Source organism: Sceloporus occidentalis, unplaced genomic scaffold (assembly GCF_023333645.1).
Source record: "Sceloporus occidentalis isolate IW3139 unplaced genomic scaffold, rSceOcc1.0.p SCAF_39, whole genome shotgun sequence".
NCBI classification, from domain to species: domain Eukaryota; kingdom Metazoa; phylum Chordata; class Lepidosauria; order Squamata; family Phrynosomatidae; genus Sceloporus; species Sceloporus occidentalis.
Window position 1 is genome coordinate 868918 of NW_028317019.1, and position 23264 is coordinate 892181.

At 43.0% G+C, this 23264-nt stretch overlaps 2 protein-coding genes across 2 annotated transcripts in view; one reads left to right on the forward strand and one right to left on the reverse strand.

The window, feature by feature from the left end:
* LOC149290379 (uncharacterized) overlaps positions 1-23264 on the forward strand; it is a 222561-nt gene that overhangs the window by 42900 nt on the left and 156397 nt on the right. The gene's annotated exons all lie outside the window — the stretch shown is intronic.
* LOC149290380 (uncharacterized) lies at positions 10386-11552 on the reverse strand. The gene has a single exon (XM_089489213.1). The coding sequence runs from the start codon at positions 11492-11494 to the stop codon at positions 10442-10444; it is 1053 nt and encodes a 350-aa protein (XP_089345339.1). The 5' UTR covers positions 11495-11552; the 3' UTR covers positions 10386-10441.

Consider the following 23264-nt stretch of genomic DNA (forward strand, 5'->3'; position numbering starts at 1 on the left):
ATTTGGGGGTCCCCCATCGCCATCTCGAGGCCCCCACCTTCCCTTTCCTGCCAAGGAAACCCAGAAGGAGCCCTTCTTCTTCCTAAGCAGCCAACGGTCAAAGCCACCAGCCTTCTAGAACCCTATTCAGGCTCCAAGCCAACCTCCAGCCTTTCCCAGAATTCCATGCTCTCTCTCCTCCCAGCGGAGGAGACCGGGAGATGGAGCAGTGTGTGCAAACGCCAGGAAAAGAGAGTTTATTGTCTTAAACTTGTAATTTCAGTTGTGTCCCTTTATGAGAGAGAATGGGATATTATCATCATCATCATCATTAACAACAATTATGATAATTAGTGTCTTGTTCCCAAAACCACAGAGCCTTGTGAAATCTCAAAGACTGTGTTTATCACACAGAGGCTTTTGCAGATCTTTGCAGCTCAGATCCGAAGCCACTGCGGGTCCAACGATGCTAATTCAGGCGACAACGTTTTGTGTTATCACACGCGATTCCTTTCTTCTTCTTTTAAATAAAGTTTATTGAGTTTAAAATAAAACATACATACATACGTCTTTCTAAAAAACAACCGACAGTTACATTGACAAGGTCTATGATGTACCAATATTTGTATGTATCCTTTTATCCTCAGAGGTTCAGCCGTCAGTTCTGTGGCTTCTCCCATCTCATTCCTTCTTCAGATCAGCTCCTCGCTCCTTTTAGCTTTCTTATCTCACTCATCCAACTAATCACACTTTCCGTGTCTCTTCCTCCTCGTTCATACATACTCTTCACTTACCTTCTTCACTTACTTACTCTTCTCTCGTCTCTTTACGAATCTGCCTCTGAATCTACATCTTCTACACACCTTGCTAATCTATCAACTACTTCTAACATTCTCATCTTCCACATTAAAAGATTTCCGCCAGCATTGATTTATAAAGCTTAGTCCTCTCTTGCAATCCACTTCTCTTCTGTCGGTTCAGTTGTCCATTTGAAGTATAAGTTCTAGAAGATGGTCTGTTTACTTACATGAAATAATGCAAATGGATAAAGTCTCCTTTAGGATTAAAGAAGGCTCCTGGGAGACTGTTCCTAAGGACTGGTGCAAAGTCTTAGACCACATTAGGAAGAAATGGGGTGATATAATTATATGCTATTATCAGCTACATCTTGGGATACTATGTTAGAGGTTAAAGAGATGATTACTTTTCTCTCTCTGAAAGCATGCTGGAAGAAATCTATTGGTTTACTTTGTTGTTGGAACGGTTTACCCTTTACTATAATTCTGAATTTGGTGAAAATAGTTATCCTTCAAGACTGGCTTGCTCTTTCGATCTCCATTTCTTTGCATACAGGATCCTGGCGATAGAAACCATATACATTAAGGTTTTCCCATGTTTCTTATCCAGATTATCTTCAAACATTCCTAATAACAAAGCTTTAGGGTTAATGGAAGTAGGAACCAATTCCAAGCTCACTCCGATTCCACTCCGAATTGGTCTGGTGTGGAATGTAGCTTCGCTTCTGCTCTGTTTCAACACCGCAAACCCCCCGGTTGCAAATTTCCCACGATGCAGCGCTGCAAGTCCCCCCATTTCCTTCTGGTGGTCCTTTCGCTTTCAAGGCAATCAAGGGGGGTGAACAGCAGCCAATGGGAGCAGAGGAAAGTCCAGGTAAAGGGAAGGAGGCCACGCCCCCTCAGGAATGGGAGCCAATGGGAAAATCACATTAGTCCCCATAGACTTCGGTTTTATCAATCAAGAACATTCCTAATACAGTGCCACCCTCTTGTGGCGACTCAGGGCATTGCAGCCTCCTTGGGCTTCTCTCCAACTTCTATCCTGTACCGCCATCTGGTGGCCACTCTTGGCAATTCACTAATAGCAGTTAACCAAATTAAACAGTATATAAAAGAAAAACATGAAACAAGCTAGACAAGGAAACTGTTACATGGATTTGTAATTCGTTGACTGGCCGAATCGAAAGGGTGCTCAAAAATGACTCCTTTTCATCCTGGAGAGAAGTGACCAGTGAAGTGTTCAGTGGGTTTCTGTCCTGGGCCCAGTGCTATTCAACATCTTTATCAATGACTTAGATGACAGGAATGAGGGCATACTTATCAAATTTGCAGATGAAACCAAATTAGGAGGTGTAGCTAATACCCCAGAGAACAGGATCAAAATTCAAAATGACCTGAATAGACTAGAAAGCTGGGCCAAAGCTAACAAAATTTAATTCAAGATGGAGAAATGTAAGGTACTGCATTTAGGGCGGAAAAATGAAATGCACAGATATAGGATGGAGACACCTGGATGAATGAAACTACGTGTGAAAGTGATCTGGGAGTCCCAGGTAGACGACAAGTTGAACATGAATCAACAGTGTGATGCGGCAGCTAACAAGGCTAATGCGATTTTAGGCTGCATCAATAGAAGTATAGTATCTAGATCAAGGGATGTAATAGTGCCACTCTATTCTGCTTTGGTCACCTGGAATATTGTGGGCACCACAATTCAAAAAGGACGTTGAGAAACTGGAGCATGTCCAAAGGAGGGCGACTAAAATGGTGAAGAGTTTGGAAACCAAAGATCACAATGGGACAGTCTCAATGCTTCAGGCAAGGAGCATCAGCTGCCCTCGGTTCGCCTCTGACATCTTCCTCCTCCATATCTTTAATTTCGACACCATCCACTTCATAAGGTCCTTTAATTCCTGTATGTCTTCCTCCATTCGATAAACGTCTACCTGGGGTTCTTCTGTGCTGGGGCGGCTATCAAGCGACTCCCCCACTGCCAGGTCCCAGGCTGTCACTCTGCCCCCCGATGGCCTTCCTTTCCCCAGTCTGGGGCCAGAAACCCAAATCCTCCAGTGGTGGCCTGGGTGGTGGGAGCTTCAGGAGGTTTCCCAGTCTTGGGCTTGGCCCTAGTTCCTCTGAAGAAGGCACCTGCTCCTCCACCTCCGGGCTCTCCAGAACCACTGGGTTCTCCAACAACTCTTCTTGTTCTTGGGTCTCCATTGGAGTTAAAACTGTGAGACTTTACAAACAGTGAGATCTGGAGTCAGTCCTCTGCTCAAAAAATAAAACCCATTTGAAACAAAAGAAGCTTTATTGATGAATCCAGGCAGAAACATCCATTAACACCTTCTTGCAAAGTCTGAAGTCCAAAGGAACTTGTTCAACCCCTCCCTAAGCCAGCCCCCAATTCCCAAGCTAAAGCAACACAAGCGGAGGTTGCATAGATACCAAGGTTGTGTATATATATATAAAATATGGTATCGTATTAGATTGGGATGGCTGAGGTTTCATAATATATCTATATATCTATATCTATAGATAGATAGATAGATAGATAGATAGATAGATAGACACACACACACACACACACACACACACACACATATTGTTAAGCCATAATGTTAATTAAACTGTTGTGTGGCTGAGTTCTATGGTCCAAGGCACATGAGAGCTTAATTGTTTTTAGAAATGCTGCCAGAATCCTATATGGGAGGACACTGCGTGGGAAAAGGCTATCCAATTAATAATTTATTGGTTAATGGGGTGGAGTGAATTGATATGGTTAGCAAAGTGATAGGTTTATAAGTTCTTTCATTCCTGACAAAAAAGTCACTTCTATTGTATGTATCTTCTTCTTCAATAAAAGCTGTTCCTTTTGCAAAGTACTGCCTTTTGTGTTGCAAGATGGGCTGCAATTAGGACCCTGACAGATATCTCTCTCCCCTTCCATTCACCCTGCTATCCCAAAAGAGCTGGAGAGCATACCAAACCAACCACAGAACCTTTCCCTGCTCTTGTGTAATGCCAGGTCAGTCAAAAATACACCGCAGATAGTCCAAGATCTCCTACTGGACGAAGAGGCTGAGCTGGATTGTTTCACGGAGACCTGGCTGGGTGAAGATAGCTCAGCTACCTGGGATCGGGCCTGACCAGCCGGGTTCTCCGTCAGTGAGCAGGTAAGGGGACGTCCCTTTGGTCCATGAAGACAATCTTGCTTTGGCCAGGATACCTATCCGTAAGATGGACCACATCGAATGTATTTATTTCAGCTTAAAGACTAGGGAAAGTCTGGGGATTCTGTTGGTTTAATGTCCACCCCGTTGCTTAACATAAATACTCTCTGGAAAAGATAACATCAGAATTAACACAAACCAGGGAAATAGTGACATTCCTGGAGGAAGAATATAAAAAAATGGGAAAAGAGATAGAGAGATTAACAAAAGAACAAACTGAAGATACAGCAGAAAGAATTAAATTAGAGCAAAGATTTAGGGAGAGATGTCTTAGAATAAGAGGTCTTCCCGAATAGAAGAAGATCTATATAAAAGGATAATACCGGCCTTGGCTGAATTTATGGACCTAGATAATGAACCTTTTCTCCTTGAGGTGGACAAGATGTTTAGAGCAAGCTCTTGGGTCGCAAAACAGAAGAGACTGCCCAGTAAAATCAAGACGTCCAAAGCGCCAGGGCCAGAAAGCCTAAGTGCAGTATATTACAAGAGCTTACAGAAAGAGCTAATTAAACCCCTAGTAGAAATCACGAATAGACTCTCACAAAGAAGAACGTCTGACTCTTGGAAGATAGATGATATTGTACTGATTCTTAAAGAAAGTAAAGGAGGTGCTGGAAGTGAGACATTTCAGACCCATTTCTCTCCTTAACAACGATTATAAAATCTTTGCAATGGTTTTAGCAGAAAGATTTTTAAAAACCCTACAAAATATCATAAACGAAGACCAAATGGGCTTCCTCCCAAAAAGGCACCTTAGAAACAACAGGAGAAATTTACTACATATTATAGACTTCTATGGGAAGAAAATAGATGAAAAGCAGCTATGATTTTTCTTGAGGCCAAAAAGGCGTTTGATGAAATTAATTGGACCTTCATGCTGGAAACCTTAAGAAAAATGGTTCTAGGAGATAACTTTATCAGCTGGATAGATGCAATCTATAGAAAACAAACAGCGAGGCTTATTATTGATGGGGGAAAAGCTGTAATGAGAGATACCCCTCTCACCTTTGTTATTTATGGCCACTTTAGAGACTCTGAGTCCTAGCATTAAAGAAGATAAGAAGACCAAAGGCCTGGAAATAAAACAGGAAGAGTACAATCTTAAACTATACGCGGACGACGTGGTGATATACTTATCTGACCCAATAGAAAGTGTTAATCCCCTACTTTATAAATTAAAGGAATAGGGACAGCATTCAGGTTTCTGGATTAACAGGGATAAGACAAATATTTTACCAATGAATTTAACAAAAGAACGATCAGGAAAATCTACAAGAAGTGACTGGCTCTAAAGTAGGAAAAAGGGTCAGATATCTAGGTGTTGAGTTCACCTCTAAAAACCGAGACCTCTTTAAAAACAACCACAAGAAAATATGGGGTGATATCAACCAAGATCCCAATAGATGGGCTAAACTCAACCTGTCCCTCTTGGGAAGGATCAGGGCAGTTAAAATGAACGTACCGCCTAAATTACTATTTTCATTTCAGACTATACTATCCTTCTTAATGACAAACCATTTTTAGAACGGCAGAAGGACCTGCAAAAATCATCTGGACAGAAAAAGACCTAGATCCAGATTTAAATCTCTAATAGATGATGTAACGATTCACAATCCTCTCCTCTATTTTGACCTGACACTTCTTTGGGTGTTTGAAGGACAGTCGTGTGGATGGATTTTAAAACACAGACCAAGCGGCTGGTTAAAGAAGAATATCAGTTTATTTTTAAAACAGAATAGGCAAAGGTATCTTTGGGATGGAGTTGTTACTATGTCTTCTTTTGTTACATATATACAGGGCTGGTTTTAACTCTATAGTAATAATAATAATAATAACTCCGCTACACAGGCTATACTATCACTCAAGAAATGATGTAAGCCAAAGCCCTCTTCCTGAGTGTGGTTCCACTGAGTCTCTCTTCTAGACTCTCCAGAACTAATCCTGTCCCTCTCTGGACAAAGCAGTTCCTTAAGTAACCATCCCTCAGGAACTATGGGAACCCAGTCCTCTCTTGGACTCTACTGTTCCCATCCTCTCTATCACTATCTCCCACTGAACTCCCGCTTCATCCCTCAGGATTGCAAACCCTAACTGACTCCACCCAACTGCCAAGCGGAAGCTTCAAACTCCTCAGCCAGCACCTGATTGGCTTAGAGTCTCTGGCTTCTGATTGGCTGGTTTGTAAGTCAGTCCATCACACGCCTCCCCCCTTTAATAGGTTCATTGAGACACAGAACCAAACGGTTCTATGGTCCAAGGAACTCCCAGTTATCAATTATACTTACCCATTATATATAACATTATACACACATCAGGTGACACATGTGATATACTTCATGTACTTGTTTTATCAATAACCATTTCCAACTTAAATATCTTTGGTATTTTCCTGTATGTTCCCCTTTTAAACATATGTCTAATATCAGTTCTACCTGTTATAACAACTTACCATCATTTTCTGATAAGTTTAGCATATTATATCCATATCCCTTATCACTTGTTGGGTTTTAATATTTTAATAACACTTAACCTTTTCCCCAACTTTAGATCTTTATATGTTCCATTTAAATGTTGTTATCAAACATATTTAATCTTTTAACCCTTTTCTCTTATTGGATTAAAGACTGATGGATCATCCTCTCCAACTACTTTGCCCCGTTCCCAGTATGGTTTTGAAAACACTTCATCTTCCATTATACTAATGGCAAACAACAATATATTGGTTTTCTAGTCTATCAACTCAATTATATCCTTGTCCTTTTTAGGAGTCTTCTCTGGATCAGTCCTTGTAACTGACCATGTGTTTCTTTTTACCGGCTGTGGACTTAACACCTCATCTAGTAAAAAGTCTTTGCTTCCTCCTGTGTCACTGGACCACATTCCTTGAGTGCGCTGAGCAATCTTTACATCTTCTTCTGTAGACCATAAAGTGTCCCTTATCAAAATCATCCCGTTCTCTAGATAGTTCATCACAATCTTTGGTCTTTTTCCCTCTGTTGAATCTCCTTTTCCAGTTGGTTAATGGCTTTTGGGGTCCCACCAACACTTGTCTGTCATCTGGTCACCACCAGTATGTTTGACAGCGAAGTTTATAGACGTGAACATGTTCTGCATATACACAGCTATTCTTTCAACTTTTACTTTAAGATTCTTCCAGTCTCTGTGAACTAAACCTTTTTCTTGGGTTATATCACCCATTTGCCAAACAACATATTTTTCAACACTGTCCCATTTAATATATAGCTTCCAGAACCCTGAACTCTTTATTAGAACCTACAAAAGCCTGCTCTGATGCTTTTAATAACTACTTCGCGGACAAAATCTCTCAGATGAGAGCCGATTTGGATGCTGGCCTTACCACAGAAGTGACAGGAGAGGTATCCAGAGCCTCCACCCATACTGTTATTCTGGATCAATTTGAGTCAGTTAGTACAGAGGATGTGGAGAAGCTCCTTGGGAGTATGAAAAGAGGACTTGCTCTCTTGATCCTTGTGCGTCTTGGCTGGCTGTCCAGGGGGAGATACCATCAAGATGCTGCTAAACATATAACTAATGCATCTTTCAGGGAAGGCTGTCTTCCATCTTGCTTCAAAGAGGCGGTGGTTAAACCACTTCTACAAAAAGCCTTCCCTTGACCCTCTGGACAGAAACAATTACAGGCTAGTTTGGATCTTAATATTCTTAGGCAAGGCAATTGAGAGGGAAGTCGCCATTCAACTCCAAGCAGTCTTGGAAGAAATGGATTTTTCTACATCCATTTCAAACTCGATTTAGGATGGGTTACAGAGTTGAGACAGCCATGGTCACATTAGTCGATGACCTCCGTCTGAGCATCGACAGCTCTTTGAAAAGAGGAAGTGTGACCCTGCTGGTGCTATTGAAGGCCTCTCACCGGCCTTCAATACCATTGACCACAGTATCCTTCTGGAACATATGGGAGAGTTGGGAATTGGGGCACTGCTTTCCAGTGGTTCAGGTCCTACATCTCAGGCAGATTCCTGTGACTTAGGGACAGTTCTTCGTCCAAGAGGGAGCTCAAGTCGGGCGTCCCTCAAAGCGTGATTCTGTCCCCAATGCTATTCAACATTTACATGAAGCTGTTATGTGAGATCTTCTGGAGACATGGGGCGGGGAGCAGGGAGACCTTGAAACAGTAGTACATGTGCTCAACTTCTGTTAACGCACTCTACATGGAGCTATCCTTGTGCCAAGTTCAGAAACTTCAATTGATACAGAATATGGCAGCCAGGTTGGTTACGGGCTCTTCTAGAACTGACTACATTACACCGGTTCTTAAATCCCTTCACTGGCTGCCCATTAGTTTCTGGACAAGATACAAGGTGTTGGTTCACTCTGGAACGACCTCCGGATGAGATCCGTCCTATTAACACCTTGGAAGCCTTTAGGAAGGCTATTAAGACGGACCTCTTTCCAGACTAGATGAGATCTATTGACTTGCCTCCCCCTCCCCCCGACCCTTACCCTTGCCATCGTTAGTGTGATGGAAATTGCTATTGATGTATATCGTTCCTGCCCTCCCACCTCTCCTTCAGAAAACGACCCATTTCTTGCCCGAAAAGCTTTTTTTATTGTATTGTGTTATGAAAGTTTTAAATTTTCTTGCTGTTTAATAGGATTTTTAAGGGTTGATGAATGTTTTTATAATTGGGAGAAGGGTTGGGGGTTTGGAATTTTAATTGTATTTCTTAAATTGTATGTTATTTTATTACTGTAATCCTCTTTGATTCCATTGAGGAAAAAGTAGAATAATAATAATAATAATAATAATAACTTCTCTTCAAGGGGGTCAAAAGCCCTTTCAGTATGCTCCCAGAACTGGGGGGGGGGATGTTTCTGGGGCTGTGGGTCTCTCTGTTGGTTCTCCTCTGCAGGGTTGTTGTGAAGGAAAAGATAAGTTATGTGAGGGAGGATGCCCAATCTGGATCCTGTGGGTCTCTAAGCCTAGTTCCCAGGTTGACAGGGGATTGCCAGAGTTTTGAGGTCCCTCCGTCTCCCTCCTCTTGGCTTTGGCCAAGAGGATTTTGGCTCTTCTCTCCCCCCCCCAGAGCCTCCTCCCCCAGGACTCCAGAGAAAACTCCCTCCCCAAAGAAAAATTCCCTTGAATCCTATCCTGTGCGATGCTTTCTATTTGGCACAAAACTCTTCCCCAAATGAAGCATCAGAAGAGAGGGTCTCTCCTCGGCCCCACTTTCCACAAGGGAGGGGGCTCCTCAAAGACCTTTTGGATCCCCCTCCCCTCCATGGCCATGCCTCTCTCCAAGGGTCCCACCGGCCTTCATTTCTCATAATAACTCCCCAAGTACCCAGGACCCAAGGAATCCCCCAAGGAGGGGGCAGGGAAGGAAAGAGGGATAGGAGGCCTTGCAGGACCCCTGCCTTTCTTTGTGGGGAGAAGAGGGGCTTCTCCCCTCCAGCCATTCCTCTCAATGAACAAGGGCTCTCCCCACTTCTCTCCCTCCCTCAGAACAGACTGTGAGGGCAGAAGTGGTTTCTGGGGCTGAGACTGTGCAGGCGCATATAGTCCCAAAGGCCCCTCCTCAGCATGCACAGGAATTGCCAGGTCCTAGATGCTGCTGCTTATTTCGCTGGCGGCCTTTGTGGGAAAGAAGGTATGCGCCGGGGTTCAGTGGCCTCCCCTTCCTTCCCTCCTTTCTTCCTTTGAGGAGACTGCAATGGAGGCCAAGGTGCAGAGCTGGACTCAGGAGGGAAAGGCAGGAAAGGAAGGCTCTGCTTTGGAAATATAGCTCTCTCTGTGTATCCTGTATGTTTGTGTCTGTGTGTCTGTGCTGTTCTTATGGCTGGGAATGGAGATGAGAACTGAGGAGAGAAGAAAGGGTCAGTTTTGGGCAAATTCAGAAATTCTGTGCATCAAAGTCCAGTGTGTTGAAACAGTAAAGAACTTTATTGAGAACACATAGAAATTCAGTGTTTAAGCCAGAACTGACCACTCCAATCCAAACAATACATTAAAACCCCTAAAACCTAAAACATGACCATCTTCCAAACCTAGCCCCCACCTCCAATTCCCACAGTCTATGCCTCACAGGTAATTAGGCCCCCTTTTGCCATTCCCAAAAACTAGCCCTTTCTCTTAATGCCGGCCTCCAACTTTCTTAAGCCAAAATCCCACACATTGCAAAAGCTATAATTCCCATAACTATTCTAACCAGCTGCAACAAATCCCAACCCCCCATCTACCTAACCTATACCACAACCCACAATCCCCAGCCAAATTGACAACGCAAAGCAATTATCTATAGTATTGGCAATTAAAACCTAAACTTAACAAAATCCAACTTGAAAACATAGAGACATATTGACAGACAACTTTTATAAATAAGATCACAAGGGCCTTTTCTTTGCACTGCGGGATTGAAAATATATTTGTTGTATTCGTTATTGACAAATATAATGTTAGGATTTGTGTGGCTTCTCTCCTCTGTGGACTCTCTGATGTTTCACTAGGTGTGACTTTGAAGAAAAGCATTTCCCACAATGCTGGCATTTGTATGGCTTCTCTCCTGTGTGGACTCTCTGATGTTTCACTAGGTCAGACTTCCAAGAAAAACATTTCCCACAACGCTGGCATTTGTATGGCTTCTCTCCTGTGTGGACTCTCTGATGTTTCACTAGGTCTGACTTTGAAGAAAAACATTTCACACAATGCTGGCATTTGTATGGCTTCTCTCCTGTGTGGACTCTCTGATGTTTCACTAGGTCTGACTTTGAAGAAAAACATTTCACACAATGCTGGCATTTGTATGGCTTCTCTCCTGTGTGGACTCTCTGATGTTTCACTAGGTCTGACTTCTGAGAAAAACCTTTCCCACAATGGTGGCATTTGTATGGCTTCTCTCCTGTGTGGACTCTCTGATGTTTCACTAGGACTGACCTCCGAGAAAAACATTTCGCACAATGCTGGCATTTGTATGGCTTCTCTCCTGTGTGGATTCTCTGATGTATCATTAGGATTGACTTCTGAGAAAAACATTTCCCACAACGCTGGCATTTGTATGGCTTCTCTCCTGTGTGGACTCTCTGATGTATCATTAGGATTGACTTCTGAGAAAAACATTTCCCACAACGCTGGCATTTGTATGGCTTCTCTCCTGTGTGGACTCTCTGATGTCTCACTAGGTCTGAATTCAAAGAAAAACATTTCCCACAACGCTGGCATTTGTATGGCTTCTCTCCTGTGTGGACTCTCTGATGTGACACTACGTGTGACTTGCAAGAAAAACATTTCCCACAACGCTGGCATTTGTATGGCTTCTCTCCTGTGTGGACTCTCTGATGTATCATTAGGATTGACTTCCGAGAAAAACATTTCCCACAACGCTGGCATTTGTATGGCTTCTCTCCTGTGTGGATTCTCTGATGTATCATTAGGATTGACTTCTGAGAAAAACCTTTCCCACAATGCTGGCATTTGTATGGCTTCTCTCCTGTGTGGACTCTCTGATGCATGACTAGGATTGACTTGTAAGCAAAATGTTTCCCACAATGCTGGCATTTATGTGACCTCTTTCCTGTGTGGACTCTCTCATGACTCAAATGTTTTTCTGTAAAGAACGACAATTACAGATGAGACTGAAAATCAGACTTAACAGAGGAGGGTGTTACTGCATGATTTAGCCCTCATTAATCCCTCCTTCTTAGAGATTAAATTAATAAAGTTGCTGTGAGTAACCTAATCATGACCCTGATGCTTATGCCCCTAAATCCATTGAACAGTTGCATTCTTACTCCTAGGAGCTAGCAAAGAAGAGACCATATGGGAACTGCCTTGAGGGAATCAGTAGAAGAAGATAGTCAAAGGACTGTTGAAAAAAAAAATTCAATTAAACATGTGCAAAAATACTTTGATTGACAGGTGGCATCATATCCTGTGAGACGGCCACTGAATGCTGAGTCAGAGCCCAAGGCATGATGCAAGCTAACTGCAGAGGATGCTTCATGCTGTTTGTCACCAGGAGAGGACTCACAACCAATACAGTATACAGCTCACATGAGGATTGGAGTGGATTCGATCGGAGTTGTGTGTACAAGGGATGGTGAAGTTGATGGAAGTCGGAGAGGAGAGCTTGCAAATATTTGTATTATTTTGCAACTCAAGATAGAGAAGCTCCAAGGATTTCGATGAAATCGACTGTGTTTGTGACTTATTTTTAAGTGTGAAAAGTCGTCATTGCATTGCCAATGCCTATATCTGGATATTTGCGTCCGTACTCTGCTATGATATTTTTGAGCTGTATTTGGGTGCATCACCCTCAGATTGTAGCGTACATTGGCTTGTGAACGCGATCAAAATTCAGAGCCAACAAGAATCTGAGAGGCGGTGAGCTAATCCCTTTTGTCTGATGTATTTGCATCAAACACCGATTGCATTCAGTTTGTTTCACACCATTCTTCCCCCACAAAGGAAATATTCTAAAGTGATATAAACCTTTCTGAACCCACAGTTTCTGCTCCCAAGCAGAAACCAATTTCAGTATAAATATCAGCCCCGACTTGCTGTTCTTCGGTGTCAGTCCAGTTACAGATAGACACTCTGTTTGTTTTCATGGCTAAGAACCTCAATGCACTCACCAACCCCAATTGTCATGGGAACTACTGATCTCTCCATATTTCAAATCCTCAACAATTGGAATAAAGATCTGGATAGATAACGTATCATCATTATCAAAGCCTTACATCTATTCACCACACCCACCTTTGTTACCTTGTTCTTGCGTGTGTGAGTGAACACTTATATGTATGCGTCTGTGTGTTTTGCTTTCCCCCTAAATAAAACACAAAAACCTATTTCAAATCCCACTGAAGATTTCTTTGATTCAGGAACTGCTATAGATTGGCTGAGTCCAGAGGTCATTATTGCCCCAGTAAAACTATTTCACTCTATTGAGCCAAGTACCAAAATCCCCTAAAAGCATAGCACTTGCGTCCCACAACATTCCAGAATTGGCAGTTTAGGATTGGATATTTAGAAACCTTACAAAGTGGAGAACAATAGTGCCTCACTAAAACTAGAAATTTCATGATTCCACAGGAAGTTGTTATGACAATTAAATTACGTGTGAAAGGGAACTAGGAATGGTAGTAGAGCACAAGTTGAACATATGTCAACAGTGTTATGCAGCAGCTAAAAAGGCCAATATGATCCTAGGCTGTATCAATGGGAGTATAGTGTCAAGATCAAGGGAAGTAATAGTGCCACTCTATTCTGTTTTGGTTAGGGCTCTCTTGCAATAATCCTGTGTCCAGTTCTGGGCACCACAATTCAAACAGATGTTGAGAAGCTGGAGCATGTCCAGAGGAGGGAAACCAAAATGGAGAACGGTCTGGAAACCATGCTCTCGCAGGAATGACTTAAGGAGCTGGGTATTTTTAGCTTAGAGAAGTGAAGGTTAAGAGTGGATATGACAGCCCTGTTCAAATATTTGAAGAGATGTCATATTCTGGATGGAGCAGGCTTGCTTTCTGCTACTCCAGAGAAAAGGACATGGAACAATGGATGCAAGCCACAGGGACAAGAGATTCCACTTAAACTTTAGGAGGAACTTCCTGAGAGTAAAAGCTCTTCAGCAGTGGAATATACACCCTCAGATTTTGGTGGAGTCTCTTTCTTTGGTAGTTTTTAAACAGAGGCTGGATAGCCATCTCTTGGAGATGCTTTGAATGTCTGTTCCTGCATGGCAGAAGATTGAACCGGATGGTCCTTGTGGTCTATTTCAACTATTTTATTCTATAATTCTAAAGTGGAATCATAGCGCTCTGACAGTGAATTATGAAAGGGCCCTCAGTCTTCACAGGAAGGGCAATGTATTCAGGTTCCTTACCCACAGAGGCCACATTCTCATAATTCTCCATCATAACAGAACTGTACATCAGTCTCTGCTTCTTCGTCAACAGTTTCCATTCGTCCTCAGTGAAATATATTGCCACATCCGCAAAGGTCACCTGCAACAGAAAATAGCCCTCATCCAGAAAATGACTAAACAAAAGGGGAGGAAAGCACATGGTGCATTGCAAATATTATTTCAACACTGCAGAAATCAGTCCAGGAAATAAACTTTAAATTCTGCAAGCAAGAAAAAGCTACAGCCTTTGAGATCCAGTTTGTCTTAAATTCTTTCAATATAATATATAATATGATAAACAATATAAATTAGGCCATTTCTGCAATATTATTGATTGATTAAGATACTGACTATGTCAACATGTATAGTACATTTAGTCACCAATGAATCATTTAGCCATGTCTCACCTAATTTCAAAGGCAAATTTCCTTTTTAAAGAACAGTTCTGGGGAGTACTCTGGGCTTGAGGGCCACTGGGCCCACCCTCAATTTAAGTCCAGAGATATTCTTCCATATCCCCCAGCATTTCACAGATTGGGAAAGAAAGACTCATGTGGACAAGCAACATCAGAAGGTGGTCCAGATGGCCAAAGTTGTTAATTATAATGATCACACAAGTGAGGAAGGGTACAGAAGTTTGTTTTTGCTCCGACTCCTGGCAAGGGAAAGATCCTGCCCCCTTCCCTCCTCCCCTTTCCCCTATTTTGAGTTGATGGGCTGCACACTCTTTTGAACTTGGAACACATTTTGCAGCAACTGAACTGACCTGAGGAGAAGGGGGAAAGTGGGAGGAGGAGAGTGAAATAGGACATTTTCAAAGCCCCCTCAAAAAATGAGGTAATAGAGGATTAACCAGGACTCTCTCTGCCAAACTTTGACAGTATGTTCTCTGCTTGCTTTCATGAGCCGACCCAGACACAGATGAAACCAACAGTCAGGATGGCAACTTACCAAAGAGCTGTTGTACCTCTGAAGCCTCTTTCTGTTGGAGCCCAGCTCCCTCTGCTTGGCCTTCGTGTTGGCCATCATGTGGGAAGGGGGATCCTGGTGGCCCTGCACTTCGGTCACTTCCAACAAAAGACACTCCAAAGCCGTGTACAAGGTGTCCAAGATGAAGTTCCTGAGAAAAGAGACAAGGGTTAGGCTTGGTTTGGCTAGAAACCCTGCAGCACTCAAAGTCACTGTGTCATCATGACTTCTCTTTCACAAAGAGGAGGAGCGGGAGGACCTCCTTTATGTCCCAGGTGGAGAAGCTGTAGCTCCTGGGCTGCATAAGAGCTACATTACCTTAGAGATCTGATGGCCCCCTCCCAATTTAGACACTGGTCAAAATAATTATTTCATTTTTGTAGATGATGCTATTTCTCTAAACTTAACTACTGTTTTTGTTATGTCAGTCATAGCAGGAGTATGCTTGCTAAAGCCACATAGAAATTGAGGTATGTACATTTGGGTGCATTGTTTCTGAATGGATCTATTGTCAAAATGACAATTTCTTCACTTTTCCTTGTATATTTTTTAAAAAGATGCACACTGCTGAATATGTTGCACTTATACAACAAAAATCTATAAATGTATAGGCTTATGACTGAACATTGAACCGTGGATTATGCTCATTTGGGGGAAGTGAAGAAGTATGTAAACTCATTTTATAAACCCAGTGAAACGAATACCTCATAAAACTCTAGCAAACACCACATACACACGCAGTCCCCACACAAAGGACTCACTGGCGCACTGTGTGTCTGGGTCTGGAAATCTCATTTCCACCTTCTAGGAAGACAGTCCTGCTAGAGACTGCATTTGGGACTTTATTCCTGCAAAGCATGGCCTCACTCTCTCAGCCGCAACCCTTCCACACAATCCTGGACTGAAACATTTAAACAAAGGTCCTCTTTCAGCTCCAGGAATAAAGGCCTATCTTCAGTACAAAGACCCTGATGCCTGCAGCCCCAGAAAGGCCTCTCCTGCAGTCCTTTATGGCCGGAGCTTCCCAGGGTCAGAGGCCGTCTCCTCAGCCGTAGAGAAGGGTTGCTCTGAGTGCGAAGGAGGAGGAAGTCCAAGGGCTGAGGGAGGGAAGGCAATGGGAAAAGGTCAGTGCCAATGGCCATGGAGGGCAGAAGGTGACAATGCCTAGGAAACTCCTCTGAGTCCCACCCATTCTAGAAATGAGTGGCAGGAGTGAGTCCAGGGGGCTGAGGGGGTCTCCTTTCCCAAAGGGGGAGGCAAGGACTGGTGGACCCTCCCCATCTAGGGCCCAAAGGGAGGGTCTCTTTCCCCACCTCTCTCTCCCAGCCCCCAAAGCACAGCATCCCCACTGGCCCTGAGTCCCTGCCTCCCCTTTCTCAGACACCACAGGCCCCTTCCTTCTTTCCTTCCTCCCCCCCAAAATGGAGAGTCAGAGGCACAAAGGGACACACTTCCTTCCTTTTGGCCCAAGGAGCCTGGCCTCCTTCTGACTCTGGAGCCTCAGGAGAGAAAGAGAAGCCTCTGTTCAACTGAGGCCTCAGAGAAGGTTCCAGAACATTATTCCCCACAGTCACAAGCAGAACAAAATGGCCACCGGAACACAAAAGCGCTGCCAGAACACAAAATGGCTGCCTCTGCCTCAGTGCTTGGCAGTTGGCAGTTTGAGGCCTTCAGGGGAGAGAGAGAGAGGCTGAGGGAAGAGTGGAAGGAGGCCCTGGAGGGATGGGGTCTTGGGAAATAGAGAGCTTCCTGAGATATTCGGTGTTCGCTTCCTAACAAAGTGGTTTCTGGCCTCATGAAGGATTTGGGGCAAACTGGATCTGAAAGGCAGTAGTAGCATTTTCTCTTGCCAATGGGATTCACAGTGTATTTCCTGGACTTGGTATCCCAGCATCCACATGGCCAGAAAGAGGAGGGGTCCTGCCCTGCAGTAAGGCCCCTCCAGTCCCTCAGAAACAAGGACTACAACTCCCACGTCTTCTTTCTTTCTTTCTTTCTTTCTTTCTTTCTTTCTTTCTTTCTTTCTTTCTCCCTAGCTGCCTTGTGTTAGTGGTGTTACTTCTCTTTTGTCATTGTGTGCTTTCAATGCTTTGTTTCTGACTTATGGCAACCCTAAAGAAAGCCCTTTGCAGGCTTTTCTTGGGGAGCCTCTCCTGGGGTTTCCTTGGCAAGAGTTGTTCAGAGGAGGTTTGCCATTGCCTTCCCTGAGGCTGAGAGAGTGTGACTTCTTCTCCAAGGGACCCAGCTGGTTTCATGGAGGATTGGGGCACTGGACCATGGCTTCCAGAGTTGTAACCCAACACTCAAACCACTGCACCACACTGCCTCCCGTTCCCATGTACAACCTGAGAAATAATTGCAGACTTTTATCTGTTCTTCATGTGTGTCTTCAATTCAATTCCAACTTATGGCAACCCTAAGGCAACCTTACCATGGGGTTTTCTTGGCAGGTTTCTTCAGAGAGGGGTTGCCATTGCCATCCTCTGAGGCTGAGAGAGTGTGACTTGCAAAGGGTCATTAAGTCCAAAACAAACTGCAGCAGTAATCCAATCTGAGACTGCTTTAACTACCCTGGCTCAGTGCTAGGGAATTCTGGGAAATGCAGTTATGTGAGACATTGAGCCTTCTCCGTCAGAGAGCTCTGGTGCCACAATAAACTCCATTTCCCAGGATTCCCTAGCACTGGGCCAGGGCAGTTAAAGCGCTCTCAGATTGGACTATTGCTGCCGTGTGCTTTGGACCTTACTTGACCTCAAATTGTCCATAGCCTGCAATGCATCTCCTAATTCTGTTGGCAGTCCCTCCCTCCCAACACTTTCTCATTTCCCCCCAAAACCAACACAAAGCTGGCAGATGGAAAGAGGTTTTAAAGCAGCATTTAAATCTGCCATATTTGTTTTTAAAAGACTAAATGTCCCAAATGCTATCATCAGTTTTGTAGCTATTATTACAGAAAGACGTAGAGTGCAAACTCCGCAAGTGCCTTTATTTTCTGGAGTGAGATGGGCTTTTCCAACTGACTCACTGTGATGATCTCCGGTGGTCCAAGCAGCCAAACTGCGGCCCTGTAATAATAATAATAACAACAACAACAACAACAACAACAACAACAACAACAGTTTTATACCCCTCTCTTCAGCCAAAAGGCTATCAGAGTGGCTTACAAATTGTTAATTAGACATTTAGACATTATGGCTCTTAGCCCAGGAGACCCTTAACTTCCTTAAATCACACTGCCTCCATCCAGTGAATTATAAAAGGGTTTCCATTAACCTACACTGGGATCGGTTAAGGAACCTTATTTCTACTCGTTTACTGATATTCCCAAACATCAACTGATCCAAGACACGTGTAAAAGGAGCATCGAGTAGTAGATACTCCAAGGAGATATTTACTATAAATAATGAAATATAACTAAAATGTAAGTCACACAAAATATTAAGAATCTTTCAGGTACAATATTTGTAAGTATATAATATTCAATTCATACAAGCTATTAAACAAATAAATGAACCTAAACCTCCAATTCTGAGACTAACTTCCAAGATCCGCTCTTTAACTCTCTCTCTCTCGATCTCCAACCGACACAATTCCCCCAACTGTCTCTTGGTCTCTCAGGCCTTATATCTCCTTCTCACGGAAGCTTCCAGAAGAACATTTATCTTGCTCTCTGATTGGTCAAGAGAGCCTTCCGTAGCAGTGATGTCATTCTGCATTTGCATAAACCTCCCTTTACTGCCTGAAGAAGACCTCCATTGACTGGAGCCCAGTCATTACACTTTCCCAAGGCAAGGCTTGCACCTATTTCCCAATGTTCTTCTTGGTGTCTGCCTCCCAGTTGTTTCCAGGTCTTATGGAGACCTTATGGGAGTCTCTGAAGGGGTTTTCTTGGCAGGTTCCTTCAGAGTGGGTTTCCCATGGCCATCCTCTGAGGCTGAGAGAGTGTGACTTGCCCAAGGCTTTAGTTCTTTTGGAAGCCTTTCTGCTTTATCTTCTAGAAGGCAGCTGAAGTGTTGCTTCTTGCACTGAAGAAGGAGAGGAACCTTCTGGCATCCAAAAGGCTAACATTCTCTGGAGTTATGTCTGATAATATGAATATATAGGATTGCGTTACCTGTTCATTTATTAAAAGGTTTCATATCATAGAATCTCATAGCTATGCCCCTTAATAGCAGTTAACCAAATTAAACAGTATATAAAACAAAACCATGAAACAAGCTGGACAAGGCAACTGTTACATAGATTTGTAATTGGTTGACTGGCCAAACCCAAAGGATATTCAACAGTGGTTCCTTTTCATCCTGGAGAGAAGTGACCAGTGGGGTGTCCAGTGGGGTTCTGTGCAGGGCCCAGTGCTATTCAAAATCTTTATCAATGACTTGGATGACAGAATTGGGGGCATACTTATCAAATTTGCATCTGAAACCAAATTAGGAGGAATACCTAATACTCCAGAGGACAGGATCAAAATTCAAAAGAACCTGAATAGACTAGAAAGCTGGGCCAAAGCTAACAAAATGAAATTCGACAAGGAGAAATGTAAGGTACTATATTAAGTGCGGAAAAATGAAATGCACAGATATAAGATGGGTGACACCTGGCTGAATGAAACTATGTGTGAAAGGGATCTAGGAGTCGAAGTAGAACACAAGTTGAATATGAGTTAACAGTGTGATGCAGCAGCTAAAAAGGCCAATGCAATTTTATGCTGCGTCAATAGAAGTATAGTGTCTAGATCAAGGGAAGTTATAGTGCCACTCTATTCTGCTCTAGTCAGGCCCCACCTGGAATACTGTGTCCAGTTCTGGGTACCACAATTCAAAAGGACATTGAGAAACTGGAGCGTGTCCAAAGGAGGACGACTAAAATGGTGAAGGCTCTGGAAACCATTTCCTATGAGGAATGACTGAGGGAGCTGGGGATGTTTAGCCTGGAGAAGTGAAGGTTAAGAGGTGATGTGATAGCCCTGTTTAAATACTTGAAGGAATGTCATATTGAGGAGGGGGCTAGCTTGTTTTCTATTGCTCCAGAGACTAGAACCCGGAGTAATGGATGTAAGCTCCATTAAAAGAGATTCCAGCTCAACATTTGGAGGAACTTCCTGACAGTGGAACACACTCCCTCAATGGAGAATGATGGAGTCCCCTTCTTTGGAGGCCTTCAAACAGAGTCTGGAAGGCCATCTGTCGGGGATGCTTTGACTGAGATTTCCTGCATGGCAGAAGGGGGTTGGACTGGATGGCCCTTGAGGTCTCTTCCAACTCTAGGATTCTATGATTCTATGATTCTGAGATCACAATGGGACAGTCTCAGTCCTTCAGGAAAGGAGCATGAGTCTGAAGTCACAATATTCTCGTCACAATCTTTCAGGAAAGGCATTTCAGGATGGGATCACAGTGGGACAATCTCAATGCTTCAGGAAAGGAACATCAGCCTGTAGTCACCATGAGGGAGACTCAATCCTTCAGGCAAAAAGCATAAGCCTGAGGTCGTAATGAGCCAGTATCAATCCTCCAGGGATGGAGCACCAGTCTGAAATGACAATAGTTCCATTTCATTCCTGTAGGTAAGAAGCACATCTCTTGAGTCAAAATAGTCCCATCTCCATCTTTCAGGCAAGCAGCATCAGACTGAAGTCACAGTGGGCCAGTCTTAATCCTTCAGGTAAAGAGCACGAGCCAGAAGTCATAATAGTCCCATCTCAGTCTTTCAGGCAAGGAACCTCAGGGTGAGATCACAATAGTCCTGTCTCAATCCTTCAGGTAAAGAGGAGCAGACTGAGGTCACAATGGGACAGTCTCAGTCTCTCAGGCAAGGAGCATCAGCCTGAAGTTGCAATCTGAGCTCTAGAGTCAGTCCTGTGCTCAACAAATCAAACTCATTTCAAACAAAAGAAGCTTTATTGATGAATCCAGGCAGAAACATCCATTAACACCTTTTTGCAAAGTCTGAAGTCCAAAGGAACTTGCTCCCTTCTTAACCCACTCAACCCCTCCCTAAGCAAGCCCCCAATTCCCAAGCTACAGCAACACAAGCGGAGGTTGCATAGATACCAAGGTTGTCTATACTTCCCCTTCTCTACTCCCAGACAGCCTCACCTTGAAGAGCGGTGTTCCCAAGCCAGCTTCACTCCTCCTTGAAAACCAGTCTACAGCTGCAACCCCATCCCTCTTTCCAAACGCCCTCCTTCATCTAAAAGCCACTCCATCTGTCCTTTTATCATTTTCCATTACGTGCTTTCTATAACCCATCACTCTACACTACCTCCTATGAACGACAACTATAACGCCTACTTTAATAACCATACCCTAATATTTTTGACAGAACTCTTATACACTAGTTCTGACACGCAATGGGCCAGTCTCAATCCTTCAGGTACACAGCACCAGTCTGAAGTGACAATTCTCCTGTATCAATCTTTCAGGCAAGTAACATCAGCATAAAGTCACAATGGGCCAGTCTCAGTCTTTCAGGCAAGGAGCATCAGCATGAAGTCATAATGAGCCTGAGGTTGCAATGGGCCAGTCTAAATCCTTCACATAAAGAGCACCCCTCTGAAGTCACAGTAGTACCATCTCAATTATTCTGGCAAAGAGCATCAGCCTGAAGTCAAAATGGGCCAGTCTCAATGTTTCAGGCAAAAAGAACCAGCCATGTCTCAAACCTTCAGGTAAGCAGCATTAGCCTAAATTCACAATGGTCCCATCTCATTGCTGCAGGTAAGGAGCACCAGCCTGAAGTCACAATATGTCATGAATCCCTTTATTCGTGCATTTATTCATTTAGGGATTCATGCCATAAAGGTTATATGTTTAGGTCTAAATTAGAGTTAAAGTAGATGGGATTTATGGTGGGTTAAAATAATATGTTTTAATATGTGCTTTAATAGAAGATACTAGAAAGAGGTAGGGAGGTCATGTCTAAAGAATGTGATTGTTTGCTAGGATTGGAATCTGTGGGAATCATCCTTCTAACAAAGGCTTAAAACACTGTCTGTAAAAGGAGGGGGAACATAGAGAGTTATTGGTATTGTTATACTGTATTATGTTGTCATGGGTTTATGCTTATATTTTCATATGGTATCATATTAGATTGGGATTGATGGGGTTTCATATTGTGTGTGTGTGTGTGTGTGTGTTAAGCTATAACATTAATTAAAACTGTTGTGTCACTGAGTTCTGTGGTCTAAGGCCTCAGGTGCATTGGTTGAGATAAGACACATGAGAGCTTAATTGTTTTTAGAAAAGCTGCCAGAATCCCAGATGGGAGGACACTGCATGGGAAAGGGCTATCCAATCGATTAGCTTTATTGGTTAATGGGGTGGGATTCATTGATATGGTTATAAAAGTGATATGTTTATACTTTCTTTCATCCCTGAAAAAAGTCACTTCTATTGCATGTATCTTCTTCAATACAAGCTGTTCCTTTTTCAAATTAGGACCCTGACATATATCTCTCTCCCCTTCCATTCACCCTGCTATCCCAAAAGAGCTGGAGAGCATACCAAACCATCCACAGAACGTTTCTCTGCTCTTGTGTAATGTAAAAGGATAATACCGGCCTTGGCTGAATTTATGGACCTAGATAATGAACCTTTTCTCCTTGAGGTGGACAAGATGTTTAGAGCAAGCTCTTGGGTCGCAAAACAGAAGAGACTGCCCAGTAAAATCAAGACGTCCAAAGCGCCAGGGCCAGAAAGCCTAAGTGCAGTATATTACAAGAGCTTACAGAAAGAGCTAATTAAACCCCTAGTAGAAATCACGAATAGACTCTCACAAAGAAGAACGTCTGACTCTTGGAAGATAGATGATATTGTACTGATTCTTAAAGAAAGTAAAGGAGGTGCTGGAAGTGAGACATTTCAGACCCATTTCTCTCCTTAACAACGATTATAAAATCTTTGCAATGGTTTTAGCAGAAAGATTTTTAAAAACCCTACAAAATATCATAAACGAAGACCAAATGGGCTTCCTCCCAAAAAGGCACCTTAGAAACAACAGGAGAAATTTACTACATATTATAGACTTCTATGGGAAGAAAATAGATGAAAAGCAGCTATGATTTTTCTTGAGGCCAAAAAGGCGTTTGATGAAATTAATTGGACCTTCATGCTGGAAACCTTAAGAAAAATGGTTCTAGGAGATAACTTTATCAGCTGGATAGATGCAATCTATAGAAAACAAACAGCGAGGCTTATTATTGATGGGGGAAAAGCTGTAATGAGAGATACCCCTCTCACCTTTGTTATTTATGGCCACTTTAGAGACTCTGAGTCCTAGCATTAAAGAAGATAAGAAGACCAAAGGCCTGGAAATAAAACAGGAAGAGTACAATCTTAAACTATACGCGGACGACGTGGTGATATACTTATCTGACCCAATAGAAAGTGTTAATCCCCTACTTTATA

Coding starts and splice junctions, on each gene's coding strand:
- LOC149290380 (XM_089489213.1), bottom strand. CDS start 11,494: ATGCATCAGAGAGTCCACACAGGAGAGAAGCCATACAAATGCCAGCAT.